Source organism: Eurytemora carolleeae, unplaced genomic scaffold (assembly GCF_000591075.1).
Source record: "Eurytemora carolleeae unplaced genomic scaffold, Eaff_2.0 scaffold253, whole genome shotgun sequence".
NCBI lineage: Eukaryota > Metazoa > Arthropoda > Copepoda > Calanoida > Temoridae > Eurytemora > Eurytemora carolleeae.
In genome coordinates, this window is record NW_019396190.1 from 280,831 (window position 1) to 298,918 (window position 18,088).

The 18,088-nt window shown below is 31.0% G+C and overlaps 1 protein-coding gene across 8 annotated transcripts in view; it reads left to right on the forward strand.

Annotated features, from left to right (window-relative positions):
* LOC111697687 (uncharacterized) overlaps positions 1 to 16,760 on the forward strand; it is a 36,718-nt gene extending 19,958 nt beyond the window's left edge. For all 8 annotated transcript variants that reach the window (XM_023467771.1, XM_023467770.1, XM_023467772.1 and 5 more), the window contains 12 exons: positions 1,947 to 1,983; positions 2,324 to 2,376; positions 3,823 to 3,920; positions 4,606 to 4,663; positions 5,233 to 5,282; positions 6,440 to 6,530; positions 7,296 to 7,369; positions 7,704 to 7,779; positions 9,849 to 9,904; positions 12,730 to 12,889; positions 13,342 to 13,402; positions 16,665 to 16,760. In XM_023467771.1, coding sequence (XP_023323539.1) covers positions 1,947 to 1,983; positions 2,324 to 2,376; positions 3,823 to 3,920; positions 4,606 to 4,663; positions 5,233 to 5,282; positions 6,440 to 6,530; positions 7,296 to 7,369; positions 7,704 to 7,779; positions 9,849 to 9,904; positions 12,730 to 12,889; positions 13,342 to 13,402; positions 16,665 to 16,693 — 843 coding nt within the window. In that variant the 3' untranslated portion in view covers positions 16,694 to 16,760. The remainder of the gene's footprint in view (positions 1 to 1,946; positions 1,984 to 2,323; positions 2,377 to 3,822; positions 3,921 to 4,605; positions 4,664 to 5,232; positions 5,283 to 6,439; positions 6,531 to 7,295; positions 7,370 to 7,703; positions 7,780 to 9,848; positions 9,905 to 12,729; positions 12,890 to 13,341; positions 13,403 to 16,664) is intronic.
* The last annotated feature ends 1,328 nt before the right edge of the window (positions 16,761 to 18,088 follow it).

Sequence of the window (18,088 nt, forward strand, 5' to 3'; positions counted from 1 at the left end):
GGATATCTAAAGAGAGAGAAAAAGAGTGGATTAAGGAATAAATTAAAAGTTTCCACAGTGGATATTCGGATTAAGCAGCCGGGAGTAAAGGTTATCCATTCTAAAGTTCCCAGCTCTGGATTGGTTTTATTTTATCGAATACTATTAAGATACTATAGTTTTCACGCAGGCTTTATTTTTTCCAATTCTCCCTGAACCATGGAGCGTGATTACAGGGTTTCCAGCGAAATGGGGAAATCGTTTTTTTTTTCGGTGAAAATTACGCGAACATTTTCGTTCGTATTTCGCAAAATTTCGAAAGAAAACGAAAACGATGCAAAACTTCCTAAACACAAAAACAAAATATGCGACAATTTCGCAAAAATGTTAAAACTACTCGCTTTTTTTGCAAAGTTTCTACATTAATCTATTTTCGTTTTTTCTTTTGCTAAACATTTTAACACAAACTTTCGCATTTTTTTTCTACGAACGGAATGCAAAAGAAGCGAAATTCCCTATTTCGCTTGAAACCCTAAACCGGAGGTTTCATTCTGATTGAAACTCAGAAGTTTCCGAAACTTTGTCTAACTGGTGTGGACAGTGTAAATCTTCTTCCTCGACATTTCGGATAACTATAATCTGTATAATAAAGCTCTTTACTTATTCATATATATCAGCTATAGCTGACCAAACGGCTTGACCGAACGGGCTATAACATTATTTTAGGATACCTATGTGTGTCTGGTTACAGTAAAATAGACTAAAAAAATTTGACATTTTTTTCAAAAATCAAATTTTATTTTTCCACGGGTATCGCCGGGCACTTCAGCTAGTTAAATATAATAAATTACAGAGTTACATAAAAAGGATAATTATTTAAAGGGACTGTACGTGTAATTTCATGTGACTCTCTGTGCAAACATGGTAATGCCCGATTCACATCGGTATCCTTAAAAGCTTTGTCTGATCAAGTATAAAATTAGATATCCATGTTTATATTTTTTAATTTTATTTTTTTTCAATTGAAGTATGAATTAGGTACAGATTTAAAATTTTTCAACTGTGACATTATCCTTCTATGTCAGAAAAAAACGGCATTATCTTCCACATTTGAACTGATAAAGATAATCTCACAACGGTACTCTTAAAAGCTTTGTCTGATCAAGTATTAAATAAAATATCCATGTTTATATTTTTATTGAAAGATTATTAGGTAGCAATGTTTAAAACCGATTATCTATCTATGTCAGAAAAGCGGCATTATTTTCAACATTTTTGAACCGATAAAGGTTTCCAGGTCACTGTTGTGATTGCGAATCAGGCATTGGTATGTTTGCAATTGGAGGATAACCTGAAATTATGCTGTCAACTTACAAAAGAACATAACTCAATCATGTTTGAAAATCCAGCTTTCTACAAGTCATTGGCAAATCAACGCTACATGTGATTAACAAAAATATTATCATTTAACCAAACCTAATAGTTAAGCTTAAGGAAAGACAGGAAGCAAGATCAGCCTGCGGAAAATAAGTGTTCACTATGGTTTATATGGTTTCCCATGGTCAAGTTTTTAAGACAACGGCGCAACACAAAACGTTGGGGTACATGACTTTTAACTGATCTTAAGCAAGACAAAATAGTAGACAGACTTTAATAACAAACTGGAACCAGATCTATTGATATTTCATTTTATTTATATGCGAGAGCTTTTGCCCACACCCCTTATCCAAAAAATAAATTATTAAAGTTAAAAATGCTGTCAACGTAATTTCAAGTTAAACTTTTCGGATAATAAGCGATGCATTAACTTTCTGCTTTTAATTATTACAATTTTCTAGAGTTTATCACTTTGATCATGTTGTTTATTGGACACTTTTTTTAAACACACAAAAATGCATTTGTTGTCGACGGAAGTAAGTCGGTTTTGCATACTTTAATGTATCGGAATAATCCTAATTTACTTATAGGTTGAAGATATGAATGAAATCAAAAACGTACCTTTAGGTGAGTTTTCAGAAACACGTAAACATATTTTTGGGAGGTTGGGGAGATGAAACCGAATTTTTAGGTTTTTATTTTTATGTCATTTTTTCAATGAGACAAAAATCCACTTTAAATCCAGAATAATTCCAGAAGAATAAATTCTGCAAGGAAACCAATTTGAAAACAAACTATATTGGAATTCCAGATTTTGCTACAAATAATCATGAAAATACGTGAAATTTTGAAGAATGTAACACCTAAAGTTTCTTTTATCAATACTGCAGATAAAATTATTTTAGTTTATTTTCCATTTATAAAAGAAATTTTTTTATTTATATTGAAATCATAGAATGTGTTTAAGGAATGGCAACGTATTATGCTGATAGCAGGACAGCTCCATATTTTCATACTAAGGTTGGTGAAGCTCCATATTTTATTCTTAGGTTGGTTAAGCTTCATATTTGTTAACTAAGGTTGGTTAAGCTCCAAATTTGTATACTAAGGTTGGTGAAGCTCCACATTTTCAAACTAAGGTTGGTGAACTCCATATTTGTATATGTACTAAAGTTGGTAACGCTCCATATTTTCATACTNAAGGTTGGTTAAGCTCCAAATTTGTATACTAAGGTTGGTGAAGCTCCACATTTTCAAACTAAGGTTGGTGAACTCCATATTTGTATATGTACTAAGGTTGGTGAAGCTCCATATTTTCATACTAAGGTTGTTAAAGGCCTATATTTGTATATGCACTAAGGTTGGTGAAGCTCCATATTTTCACACTAAGGTTGGTGAAGCTCCATATTTTCATACTACGGTTGGTGAAGCTCCATATTTGTAAACATACTAAGGTTGGTTAAGATCCATATTTGTATACAAAGGTTGGTAAAGCTCCATATTTTCAAACTAAGGTTGGTGAACTCCATATTTGTATATGTACTAAGGTTGGTAACGCTCCATATTTTCATACTAAGGTTGGTTAAGCTCCACATTTGTATTTGTATACTAAGGTTGGTAAAGCTCCATATTTGTATATGCACTAAGGGTGGTGAAGCTCCATATTTGTATACCAAGGTTGGTAAAGCTCCATATTTTCAAACAAAGGTTTGTGGAGCTCCATATTTTTATACAAAGGTTGGTGCAGCTCCATATTTTATACAAAGGTTGGTGCAGCTCCATATTTTTATACAAAGGTTGGTGAAGCTCCATATTTTTAGACTAAGGTTGCACGTGAAGCTTTTGATTTAGTTGATGTCATATCTGTCATAGGTATTTTTCCTGGTTATTATTTGTATGGAAAACATTAGACTCAATATTTCTATTTTCTATTTGAATGCTTTTACAAAACTTTAAAGAAAGCATTAAATTTAAATTTTATATATGTTTCCATACAAGACGTAGAAAAACATTTTTTTTAAGGATGCAACTGCAGATAACATTATAAAAAATTATTTATTTCAGTAAAAATTCTAAAAGTTTGATTATAAATTACAGATATAATCACGTAGTTATTTCAAGACTTCAAGATTTATAATTTTTTAAACATGCTTTTTTGGTGTTTTGTCTCTAGATTGATGAGACAAAAAGAAGATCCGAGCTTTTTTTCTTTCTGATAAATATCATCAAAAGTGTTCTAGAGAATCCGCAATAGATTATTTTTGAGGCGTCGCGGCGGACAGAATAGACATATGTAAAGGAAATGTAAAGAAATATGGCATTGACAGGTTAAGAATGGGATAAAATATATTATATACAGGGTTACATAAAAAAGTATCAGACACATTGGAAATATTTAAAGAGGTACAGGTCGTCTTTACAGTCTCATCCTTTGTGGGTATTCCTAATATATAATTATGTAATTAGGTGGAGAGCCATTATTTCGAATTTTCCAGCTCCCATCCGTCTTGGAAACTGTTCGATATATCAAAATGTTTGTCAAACAATGATCGTCTATATCTCAGGTGGAGTAAATCAATTAAGTACTTTTGTAAATTAAGAAGACTTTCTATAGTTTCTTATCAGTTTGGGAGTGTCCCAAAAATGTTTGAGAGAAATTATAATCTTGCAATGCAAAAAGTATATTTTATTGTCCATGGACTGTATAATATCAATTTGTTATTAATGTAGACGAATTTTTTCTATCTGAGGTTTCTAACTTTTTTTATTAGTTGTACTTAAGGTTGTTAAAGGGACTGTAAGCGTAATTTCAAATGATGCTTGATGCAAAAATGGCAATGTACGATTTGTTTTATTTATTTTTGTGAACTGCTACATGATTTCTTATAATTTGAATAGGCGCAAGTTACTTCTGCAGAAAAATCGCAAATGCAAATTAACAGTTCAAAAAAAAGACACATATCTTATTAATGTTTTTATTTAGAAATAAGGATTTAAACTAACGAAAATGTTCGTTTTAAACGTTTTATTTTAAATATTGTCACCCTTCATCCGCCTAAAATGTAAACAAATTTGTAACTTTTTCTTGTTTTTGTTGTTGCCAATTTTTTTGAGCTTAAAAAAGTATTTTTTTAGAAAATTAAAACTTTTCAAGTTATCTACTGCTTTAGACATATTATGGTTTTACAGTTTATTTAATGATTTGATAAAATATCATTAAAATGAATTTGTTCATAATTGTTTGTTTAGAATAACTCTGAATGTTACCTATGGCCAGTTGGTTCAGTTTAGTTTAGCCACTGCTCAGGAATTTCAATTAATTAACTCATTACACTTTGATATTTAGATATTTAGATATTTGAATATTTAGATATTTAGATATTTAGATATTTAGATATTTAGATATTTAGATATTTGGATATTTAGATATTTAAATATTTAGATATTTAGATATTTAGATATTTAGATATTTATATATTTAGATATTTAGATATATATTTAGATATTTAGATATTTAGATATTTAGGTATTTAGATATTTAGATATTTAGATATTTAGATATTTAGACATTTAGATAATTAAATGTTTAGATATTTAGATATTTAGATATCTAAATGTTTAGATATTTTGATATTTAGATATTTAGTTATTAAGACTTTAATTATATTTAGATTAATGAAAAAATTATTTGAGCTATAAAGTGTTTAGAAATTTAAATATTTTAGCAAAATAATATAAATCAAAATAAAGTTAAAATTATATTTTGCTAGCTTTATATTCTAGTAAAACTGACTTTTTGGAAACCAAGACATTTTTGACTTCTAAAAATAATCTTTTTAAAAGTTTTCTTTAAATATTTTATTGGAAACCTAACAGGAAAGTATTCGAGCAGCTTTAGCGAAAACAGCAAACATCTCTCCACTTAGGTATTTTTAGATTTTTACGATATTGTTATATTTTTCTTGGATTTAATATTGTATTCAATGTTATTTTGTTTTCGTATTATTCGTATACTTACGTCTTATAGGGATTAAATCTATTTTAACCCTGAACTAATTGTTTACACAATGTTGAAGAAATAGCTTAACAACTCGTTCATTCATTAGTTTTTAACTCAGACAAATCTTTCCAATATTATGTTCAAAAATACCCTCTTTAACGACTTCGAAAATTTTTAATTAGACGACTAAGAAATAATGAAAGTTTAAATTAAATTTGAAGAAAATGTTTTTTTTTTAAATTTTATCTTCTTACTCTAGAGCAGTTCATGGAGTTCATGCATATAATATGAAATTCCATATAACTTGAGATTACATTGTCAATAAATTTACATAGTTTCTACCAATGTGAGTAGACACTAGGTGTGGAAAATAAGGATTCTGAACTGCTCACTTATATCCAGACTGCTATGAAAAGTTGCATCAATATTCAAGATTAGGTCAATTTCAAGTGTCGCTACACCTTGGTCTTTGATTTTACCTAACAAATTTAGTTATGTTTTTTTCAGTCCTTGAAAGAACATTTTAAAACTGTAATTCACTTGTTTCTAACTTTACTTTTCAAGAAGTTATTCACATATTTTTTATTGATTTCTGAATGAAAGCGTGCAACAAAGATTGTAAACACGCTTTGGAATTTTTTGCAAGACCATTGTGTTTCTAAGTAGTTTCAAATCCCAATGAATAAAAAAAATCAAGACCATTCTGTTTCTAAGTAGTTTCAACTCCCAATGAATAAAAAAACCAAGAATATTCTGTTTCTAAGTAGTTTCAACTCCCAATGAATAAAAAAACAAGACCATTCTTTTTCTAAGTAGTTTCAACTCCCAATGAATAAAAAAACCAAGAATATTCTGTTTCTAAGTAGTTTCAACTCACAATGAAAAAAAACTAGAATATTCTGTGTCTAAGTAGTTTAAACTCCCAATGAATAAAAAAACCAAGACCATTCTGTTTCTAAGAAGTGTCAACTCCCAATGAATAAAACAACCAAGACCATTGTGTTTCTAAGTAGTTTCAACTCCCAATGAATAAAAAAACCGTACAACCAATAGTTTTACTAATATTGTTTTTTTTTCCTGCAGGCTGGTGGATCTGTTTATTTCAAGTTCAAGAGACAGTACAGGGGTTGATATATGGTTCATTTTACTAGAGAAACCACAAACCTTGCTCAAGGTCAAACTTTTTAATTTTTTTGGTAAAAAATAAGTTTTTTCATTATATTAAATGTTCAAAATAATTAAAAAGGAATTGAGTTTTTGCCACAAACTCTGATTTTCCAATGTCCATATTTGTACAAGCCAATGTGGTAGTCCTTTGATATTTCAAACTATATTGTTCTGTTAAATGTCAAAAGTTTACACCATAATGTTACTAATAGTAATATCTAAGATCTGCCACATTATGGTTACAAAAATATAGGATTAGAAAATATAAGTGTTTAGTTCCTTTGTCATTAAAATATGTTTTGACTTCGAATATTCTCAAACTAATTCAGTGTATGTTCAAAACCGATGGGAGGGGGGGAGAGTTTTAGAAAAATAGCGTTAAATTATAATATCAATTTGATAATTGTTTCATAGAACAATTAGTTGATGCTTTCACATTTTTCATGGAATTGTGAATTGTTTTACTTTTCTAAACAAATTCTTTATCAAAATTCTTTTGTCCCCATTAATTTTAAAACTATTTGTTTTTATTTAAGAGACCTTTTTATGGTAACATAATTGAAGCAACACTTCATTTTATACCTTTCTTTTATAGGTAATCAGTCACTGTTATAAACAGTTAGGGTTCCCATTGACAAAAATGAAACGCCAAATTTTGCAAGAATTGCGAATCATTTTTGGCACTTTACGCAATCTTTATTTTGAGTGAAAGCGAGCCTTTATAGCATTGAAAAAATCCTTAATATGCGATAATCAATAAATTTTTCTCCAGGGTGGAGAGAAAACTATAATAAATGTTGAAAGTACTCTTGCTGAATCATATGAAACTCTAAGCTTAGCCTACAGGTAATTCAAGTTCACTTCTTTATATAAGAAAAGCTACAGCTCAGCATGTCATTAAAATGTCCATAATACATTGTAGTCTTTGTGAAACAAAAATTGTCGCGGGTTTTTCTGTTCAAATTGGTGAACTTTGAAAATAAAAAATGTCAACATTTTGTTAGTCAAAATTTATCCAATTTGACCGTCTATGTACAAACCTTCTCTGATAACCCGTTACAACAAACCCCGATATTGACGCTTACTGGATACAAACAAACAGACACCCAAACAAAATATAAATATAGAGATTAACTAATACTTCTGCTTGGACTTTGGTATAAATTCGTTTATATTTTAGTGATGGTAGCAAGCTTAGACTGCAACTAGACTCAGAGAGAAATATGTTGGTAGGAGTTACCCCTGGTAGTCTACAGGTAGGGATGGATAGTTTTCACTTTAAAAAAACCGATCTTTTTGTTTTGAAAATGACGAAGTATAAACGAAAACGAAACAGACGATCGTTTTTAAGATAAAAACAAGAAGTCGTTTTTTAGTTTTAGTTTATCGAGGGTAGGTCGTTTTAAATTTTTTGATAACGACAATTAACGACTTCTTTCGTTTGTGATCGTTAACGACCTTTTTTAGACAAAATACATACCGGAAAGCCCTTAGATGAGAAAAAAAAGGTCAGGAAACATTCAGGTGTAATTTCTCTCGATAAAGCAAAACATTTAAGGCATCAAATACATAAACTTATCTTCCTGAAAAAAAATTTTACGAATTTTTCAAAACACTACTTTTTTCGTTTTTTGAAAGTTCGAAACGAGTTGTTTGTTCGTTGTTCCCCATCGTTTATCATAAAACGATACAATTGTTTTTAAAAAACGTAAAAAAACGAAATCTATCGATTTTCAATCATTTTTAAAACCTATTAACAACCCTATCCACAGGTAGAAGTTAAAGGCCACACTTCCCAGGCCACAACTAGACATTTGGTTAGGGGGGGGGGGCGGCTAATTTTGTTTGGCTCCCCCTAAACATTTTTAGGGAAACTAACCTTACCAACCGGATATTCAGTGAGTCAACACATCTGATTTGAAATAAAAAATTAATCTATTCTGGTTTACAAATTACATATATATATATATATAAATTTTCATTAGTCATCCATAAATCAAATATGTACATTGTACTCAGAAACTGACAAGAAATGCCTTTCATTAAAAATTCATGATTTTACATGAAAAATATTTTTTTTTAATATGACACATCACACAATATTTGCGGTGAACATGTAGGATTAATTTAATAGTTGTACTACAGTATTAAAGCAATATCAAAATAAGTGGCAGAACTGATAGTGAAAATATCTAAAAAATACTTAATAAACCCCCTTTTCCTTTCCCAGGAAAAAACAGCATAATGAAAAAAACAAAGATTAAGGCATCTTGGAACCTTGTCAACCTGTTCTGATCTACGGCAGTTTTAGGCTCGGAGACGAAGGGGGTCTGTGTGTGTGTATACTGTATATGGTGTATTAAGTGCTATATCGATTGCAACTAAGCTCAATAAACTAACGTTCAATTATCTTTTTTTTTATTTTACGATCGGAGCTCTTAAATTTGCTCAGGGTCAGGATTCATGAATCGCTAAATAAAGGGAGGGGCATGCCCAGTGCACTCAGCAGAAGTGCTTCTAATTTGCGTCTGTTTTGTGTGGCAGTTTGTGTTAACTTATTAAAGCTTGACATTAAAAATATGGATGAGCTTTCCGCTACAAATCCAATATCTTGCGATGGCATTTGTGGAAAGGAGGCAAAAAGGTGTGGCTTGTTTTATGCCCTCCCGCCCCCTCCCATTGTTACCCAGTAAACATTTGTCAAGTGCACAATTCTGCACATCAAGAAACTTTTTTGTGCAGCTGTATGGTTTTTTTCAATATTTTTTGAAAATATTTTATTTTGTTTGATACTCCAATGGTAAAAATAAAATCCGCGAAACTTTTTTTCTCTATGAATCAAAAATCGAGAAAAGCAAAAATGTGAATAAATTATTTCTATCAAATTCAAGAATTTAATAAAGATTTTTCTGTGATTCTGTGATTCACACAGAATCACAGAGAATTTGCAAAATTGTAAGAAGAAAAATTCTTAGTTCTTAGTATATTGAGTATATATATTGTAAAGTTATACATATACACTGTTCAGTTGGAAACTTAGGATCCATTGAAAAACAACTTTTCCTTAAAAATTAGACCAGAACTGAAATTTGCGAATTTGTTTATAACATTTTTGCTTTTCTGTACTTTAGATTTTGAGAGAGAAAAAACTTTCGCAGATTTTTTTTGGGCCATTGGAGTATCAAAAAAAAATTCCAAAATATATTGAAAAAAGTACAATTTTGCACCAGACGCCGCTAATCACACTTTTTTTTGACTCACCCTGTATATATATATATATATATATATACTTACAATAAGGGGTTCTAATATATAATATATTCAGGTAGTTGGTGAATCTGCTCATCCTTCATCCAGGAACAGATCTTATCTTTTCCTCAGGTACCATCACCAAATTTTATATTCAATATATAAAAAAGAGAATTTAAACTCTTAGTCACTATAAAATGCGGTTCTTTTGAAGTAGTGAACCGACTTTTGTGCAACTAGAGTAGTTTTAACCGTAAGCGCAAAACTGATCAATTTTCCCTTGATCTTAGAGTGACATTTTTGCATATTGTCAATTAAAAGGTCTGTTTGTGCCAATTAAAAACAAATATTGATATTTATCCAAGAAATATATAAAAGTCTTCTTTCGAAAAAAAAACTGGAGGTATATAAAAAACCTGGAGGTATATCAAAAACGGGAGGTATATAAAAAACTGGAGGTATATAAAAAACTGGAAGCTTTTCGAAAACAGGAGGTATATAAAAAACTGGAGGTATATAAAAAAGTGAAGGTATATAAAAACTGAAGGTATATAAAAAACTGGAGGTATATCAAAAACTAGAGGCAACAAAAACTGGAGTTATGTCGAAAACCTGAGGTATATAAAACTGGAGGTATATCAAAAACTGGAGGTATATCAAAATCTGGAGGTATATCAAAACTGGACGTATATAAAAAACTGGAGGTATTTAAAAAACTGAAGGTGTATCAAAAACTGGAAGTATATCGAAAACTGGAGGTACATAAAAAACTAGAGGTACATAAAAAAACTGGAGGTATATCAGAAACTGGAGGTGTATCAAAAACTGGAAGCTTTTCAAAAACTGGAGGTATATAACAAACTGGAGGTAAATAAAAAAACTGGAGGTATATAAAAAACTGGAGGTAAAAAAAAACTGGAGGTATATAAAAAATTGGAGTTATATAAAAAACTGGAGGAATATAAAAACTGGAGGCATATCAAAATATCAAAAAATTAAAATATTAAAGATATTCTGTGGGCAAATTTGATCGTTGAATGAAAAGGCGTAAAAAACCAAACACTTGACGCATTTTTCTCTCCAAGGCTTAATTATATTTTCCGATCATAAAGATATTAAATTTCAATTGTCTTCAGAATTTTTATGTACCCTCCCCCCATCCTTCCTAAATGTCAACCTCCTGTAAATTTGTTAGACTGGGCTAGATAGATATATGATTAGGAGAGTTTGTCCTTTCTAAGAAGGAGGACTAAGGGGGAGGGGCCGGGGGTGGCCGTTTTATAGCACAATAGAAAATAAATGATTAAATGATCATATCACCATAAATCTTCTATATAATAAAACAAGACGTTCGTATATGTTGCGTATAGCCGGGCTGAAATTTTTGTAAACACTCATGGGTGGCCGTGGTGTGTTATAGGATAAAAAATTCTATTTTTTTCAAATTTTTTTTTTCCACGGGCAACGCCGGGCTCTTCAGGTAGTTACTGATAATAGCACACTTTCAATATCTCATCCCAATTCTTTACGTGTTGTAGGTTTTCCAGCGAAAGAAATCTTTCGCGAAAAAAAGCGAAATTTCCCGAAAATTTTTCTTACGTATTTCCCAATTTTTTTTTCGGGAAATTTGCATTTTTTCGCGAAAATTAATTTTGAGAAAGGAAGCAAAAGCTATGGGGTTTTTTTCTTTCGCAAAACTGCAAATTAACACGAACAGAATGCAATGAGGGCGAATTATCGCGAAAAGATTCCCCCCCTTCCTTGAAAACCCTGAAAACCAGAAGTGCACTAATAAAGTATTCAGAACATGAACCTTGTAAAATACTACACCTTGTTGTCTAGAGAATACGGGGGTTTCTTATCTTTACACGAGTCATGGCTGATGTTTCAAATTCTATAAAATGAATAATTGTCCTAGGTCAGAAAAAAAATCTTACTTTTTTCAGTTCTGATCTACCAGACGTGTAACTTGTCAAATGACTCACACCTGAAAATGTTGACATATTATACATTGAAATTATCACATTTCAAAATTTAAAAAAATACATAAATTCATTGCTTTAAAATTATATGGTTTTCCCTTTATTGATTTTTCGAAATTCAGATTTATTTTGAAACCCAGATCGGACTTTCTTCATCTCAAAGTTGAATATTAAATATAAACCATCATATTTACTCCATTCAGACTTGTCAAAAGTTTTTCATTGTTTTTAAACTGTTCCTCATATGCTGGCTCTTTGTTTAATTGAGATCACTGAATTAGGACTTGAAGACTTGGATAATTTAAAAAATTGGTTGAATATCAAAATGTTTAATTACGTCAAAATAATTGCTTTATAGATTAAGGTTCTCTTTGGTAGAACTGGGATTCTCTATGGTATGACACGGGTTCTGTATTGTAAAATTAAGGTTCCCTGTGTTAGAACTAGGTTTTTTTCTATGGTAAAAATAGGGTTTTCTATGGTAGGATTATGGTTCTCCTTAATCTCCATGGTAGGACCAGGTTCTCAATGGTAGAACTATGGTTCTCTATTGTAGTACGAGGGTTCTCTATGGTAGGACTAGGGTTCTTTATTGCATGACTAAGGTCCTCTATGGTAGGACTAGGGTTCCCTTTGGTAGGACTAGGGTTCCCGTTGGTAGGACTAGGGTTCCCTATGGTACGACTAGGGTTCCCTATGGTAGGACTAGGGTTCTATATGGTAGGACTATGGTTCTCTATGGTATGACTATGGTTCTTTATGGTAGGATTAAGGTTCCCTTTGGTAGAACTAGGGTTCTCTATGGTAGGACTAGGGTTCTCTATGACAGGACTAGGATTCTCTATGGTATGACAAGGGTTCTCTTTGGGGGTGCTAGGGCTAAATGTAGGTATTTTAGGACACACTACACAGCAGGATCTATGGTAGGACTAGGGTTCTCTATGGCGGTGCTAGGACTAAATATTGGTATTTTAGGACACACTACACAGCAGGATCTATGGCAGGACTAGGGTTCTCCATGGCGGTGCTAGGACTAAGTATTGGTATCCTGGTTGGGTTTTTGCTCTGGAAAAGAAGATTAGGACTTCCAACCTTCCCTCATCTACCTCATATCCACCTTCCACACTGCAGTCAGGTACAGTACAGGAGAGACAAAAACCGGATGAGACTCTGAAAACGTAATTTAAAATGATTTAGATTTTTGTCTTACATTCGAGCAGAAACATAATTAATCAATGCAAAATTCTACAATTGATCCAGAGATCTTTTTTCTTCATAGATCAATATAAAGTAAATATCTTTACATATGCTTGACTATATGAAGACGACACCAATCGTTAGAAATGTCAACTTTTGAAGAAAGTTTGAAAGTTATCATGATTAAACCTCCAAGTTTGAATCTTACCAAAATATTAGAAAGTCTTCAAAAAATGTATATTGATCGAATAGTGTATTGATTTAACAACTTTAGACCATTTCAGAAAATTCATTCTTTAAAATTAAAAAATCCTTGAAAATTAGATGTTAATTTAAGTATTAAAAGTATTCTTTCCCAACCTTTATTCAAAGTTATTTTATAATTTTCAGGCCACTCCCATTCTGTCAAGTTCTACCACGGATATGGCTCAACTCACCTCTGCGTACCCAGGTATACTATACAGATTGTCCGAATAAAAATGAAATTATTTACATAATTAACGCCATTGACAGTTCACTTAAAGTGACCGGCAATGTTTGGTAGTTGAACTGAGAATGCAGTATTGTAGAGCAATTTTTCGGAATCATTTGAGACACATAAAACGTTTTAATTAAGTATAATTACTGAGTTTAAGCGCTAAGTCGACGTTCAAAATCATCCATGGTTAGAGAATCGATTTTTATTAAATTATCAAATAACGAACAGGAACAGGTTGAGAAAATGAAAATTTACTCTTATTGTAGAAAATAAGTAATTTTTTAAATAGCTATTTATTTCTTAGTGTCTCATTGTTCGCAAAGCGTTTTCTGTAGAATTCCCGGAATTTTTATCTACCAGACTACATTTCAAGAATTTGAAGAAATCTACGAACAAATTCGTAAATAATGAGAAATTAATTATTATGATGAAAAAGAAAAAAATGCTTCTAACATTGATTTATTAACAAATTTCTTTTGAGAAATATGTTCCTAAACATCAAATTAGTTTCCTGTCAATTTTTTCCTACATTCTTTGTCATCGTAATTTAATAATTTAAAAATAATCGATTCTCAAAATGTAACCACCAAATGGAGGATTTTGAACGTCGACTTTGCGCTCAAACTCAGTAATAATACATTATTAAAACGTTTTATATATGACTCAAATGAATCCAAAAAATTTCTCCACAATACTATACACTCTCAGTTTAACTAACATACCTTGCCGGTCACTCCTTTAAAGGTTTGTATAAAAAATATGTCACGGTAAGAGTGTACCGCCTGGCGTCTATGTATTATTAAAAATAACATTCAACAGAAAGGAATTGAGTTTTTGTCACAAACTCTGATTTGTTTATCCTTATATCTTTGCATTTCCATGTCGGAGACTTTAGATATTTCAAACTACATATCATTTTAGATCAAATAATGATAGTTTGAAATATCAAGAGCTTACACCATCAGATTGCAAAGATATAGCTTTTGTAAAATCAGAATTTGTGGCAAAAACTCGTTCCTTTGAATGATTTTAAACGCTTATTGAGACACTCTGTATAAACTCAAGCTTAAAGCAGGTGTAAAGTAAAGGTAAAGGCGATAATGTTTGTGTACATGTTACTGCCACGTGTTTATCATGTTACTGCCACGTGTATATCATGACTGATTTAAATATGATTAACCGATTGTTAAGTGTTCTTTGCTCAGCAGAATTCCGTCCAATGTTACAATCTTTGTTATTTTTTTTTCATTAAAACAAAACTATAGTTCCTGAAGTTCAAATACGTAACAGTCAAATTGTAAACAAAACCTACTTACGTTCTTGAGTATACAAAAATGCATAGGTTTTTTTGGTCAGAGGACGAAACTTTGTAAAGTTTAATCTTGAACGCTGTATCTTGATATTCAATGTGGGCGCTTTTAACCCTATCCCTGCTGGGGTACTTGAAAACCAGGATATGCTGGGGGGGGGTCAATTTGACCCCCCCCCCCCTTTAAATCCCATGTTTTATGTCCAAATGTGACAAATGATACATTATTAGAAAGCTCTTGTTCTCTACTTTTAGAATCTGCAAAAAAAATAGCAAAAATTGAATTTTTTATCGCAAAATCCAGTTATGTATTAAAAATGTTTGCAAAAAAAATTTGTCAAAAAAATGAAAAATTATACATTTTTGAAAAGCCCTTGATCATGCCATTTCAAATATGCAAAAATTTTTGCAAAATTTTAAATAACCTGATTTTTAATCAAGAAAAACTGAAAATGTGCAAATTTCCTTTGACAGGTTGTTTGCAAAAAATTTGCAATTTTTTTCGCAAAACTTGTGTAATCCGTTTTCTTATGTCATAGGCTTTCCAAAAAGCTAAATTTTTTCAAAATCTGACAAGTAAAAGTGGATCAAAACAAAGATTTAGTTTGTTACATGCAAAAGCAGTCATTCAGGCAGTGTGCCTGAGGACTCAGGCAGTTAGTATTAAAGCCCGGTTTTAGGCCTAAAGGGAGGGCTTTGGGTATGTAAGAAAAGACAGAAAATTTCAACAGCCTCAGACCAATACCTTAATGCTTTTTGAGTTATGTAAAAAAAACTACAGCAGGAATAGGGTTAATTCTTGATCCTTTACTTAAATTGATCCTTTACTTAAACAATACTTAATCCTGAGATTCACAGGCTATGCAGCACAAAAATTCTTTTGTCTTTCATTATTATATGTTTTAGGGAATTTTTTTATTAGTGTAAGTTTTGGAAACAAAGTAAAAAAAACTTAATTTTCTTACAAAACAATCATTAAGTTATTACAATTTATAAAGCTTTCACATAAACATATTTAAGTAAACACCATTGGATTAGTTCAACCTGGACTAACCAGGGTGAGATGGAGTTGTAAACTTGTACTGTTATACATTTTCATTTAAAGGGAGAGACTGACTAGACATGATAGTTGATCTGAGTGTGCAGTATTGTAGATATTTTTAGGATTTATTTGTGACCAATGAAACGTTTTTATGTTGTACTATTGTTCAGCAAGAGTGAAACTTCAATCTTTAAAATCCTTCTGGATTGTTCATACTGGAGGGATGATTTTGAGAATCGGTTTCTAAAAAATTATTTAATAAAGATGACGAAAAATGTTACAAAATTCTAAAATTACACACTGTAATAACGTCTCATAGGTCTCAAATGAATCCTGAAAAATTTCTCTTGAATACTGCAGTCTAATCTCAGCTACTATGTCTAGCCGGTCTCTCCCTTTAACACATAAAAAAGTATGTTAAAAGGTAAAACTTAATGCATCTGAACTTCTTACTGGCTTTAATCCATTCTTTAATCTTCCTGAACCAGCAGTGGTATAGTTTAGTGACGTATTTCAAATTCATTAAATTCTGTTCCGAATTACTGTTAAACACGCATCTTCAATTCCCATATTTGTGGTATTTTTAAAAAGATGAACAGTCCATTAAAATAGTTTATTTACTATAGTGAGAATCAGAAAACTCTAGAATAGAAAGACGACTTTAACTCAATTTATGACTTTAATTAGTCCAATGGACATATGTGGACATATATGAACAATAGTGCAGTGTACACAGACCCATAACACTGAATAAGTTATTTAATAAGTTAATGATAAAACCATTTGCTTTGAAAAAACATAAAATACAATACAATTATTAATTACTTTAATGTCGTCTTCCTATTTCACAGTTTTCTGGTTCTTACTGTATCTTTATTTAACAGGTCCGCCCCTGCAAGACCCGAGATATTGAGGAGAAATGATAAAATGTTGTTTTCATTCATGTTGTGATCTTGATAAATAAAATATTTTTACCATGATACATTATTTATTATGTCTGAATGTGTACAGATATTCTCAAAATAAAGTGGAAAAAGAAAACTATAAATCTGTAGTTTAACAAGACCTAGGTCGGAGGTAATGTACAAGGTGCCCCGGTAAACAAAGGTGTTTTAAAGGCAACATTAAGATTGTGATGATACAAAATCTCAAACTCTGCAGATTTTTTCTGTTGTAAAAATAGAAAGTCAGTATTATTTCATAAGTATTATGCATCAAGCTTTCTTTTGTTGTGAACAGTTGAAAAAGAGAAAGCCAAAAGTTGACCAGCGGGACCAGCGGCGGTGTGTATACTTTAATTGAGGCATTCAGCTGATTTAGTTGTAATATAGTGATCAAAACAAGACTTTTAATGTGATTGTCAACTTACTTTTAAGAGACCGTTCATATATTTAAAGTTAAACATAACACTCTGGCCCTCAGGAAGAACACCAACCTAGACAAACTTTGTTGGTTTCCTTGTCACAAAATTGGGGTGCCATGCCGCATGCTTATTTGAATAAAAGAGTAATCTTTTTAAAGACCCTTTTTAAAGAAGAATAACTTAAACAGCAGATTAAATAAAAATTTAGCTATTTTAAACTCACCACTGTACTTAGGAAACTCAGGGGTTCAACTTGTTCTCTTGTGAGCCGGATCAAGTTAAAGAAAAGTAGTACAATTCAATCTACATAGTTCAACTACTTCTCTTCTCTTATTCATTAATTCTGGCTCCAGAGAGGGACCGAATATAATGAATTTGAACAGCTTCTACTGCCGGTTCAAATTTGAATCGCCAATTCATATCCTTCCCAAATTTTAGCCGGCAATATTTAGTTCAGAGACGTAGCTCAAGTTTATTAAATTGGTTCCTGCAGACTTAATTAAAAAAATGAAATATAATGAACCCGCATGCTTCTAGCAAATATGAAAGCAATTATTTCGTTGTACTTCAATTATTCATTCAATGCTAAATCAAAAAGAATATGAAAATTCACGTAAAGCATTAACATAAAAAAAAACCAATTGTACGTGTTAGCTTTTTCAAAAAAAATAATGTTTTCTGCCATTTTTGAATCTTCAAAATTGACATAGAATCAATTTGATACATACAATTAGTGAAATATAATAAATTTTTGTGATTCTATAGGAGACATCACCATAATTTGAAAATATAAAAATATAATTATGGTCTTCTTCTATCGAAGACGATGTTTTTTTAAGGGTACATCAGATGGCCCTAATATTTCTTAAGTTCTAACTTGAAACAGTTTTTTTCCCATAATTATCATAATTATCAATATCATATATCTACTTTTTTTAAAGAAAA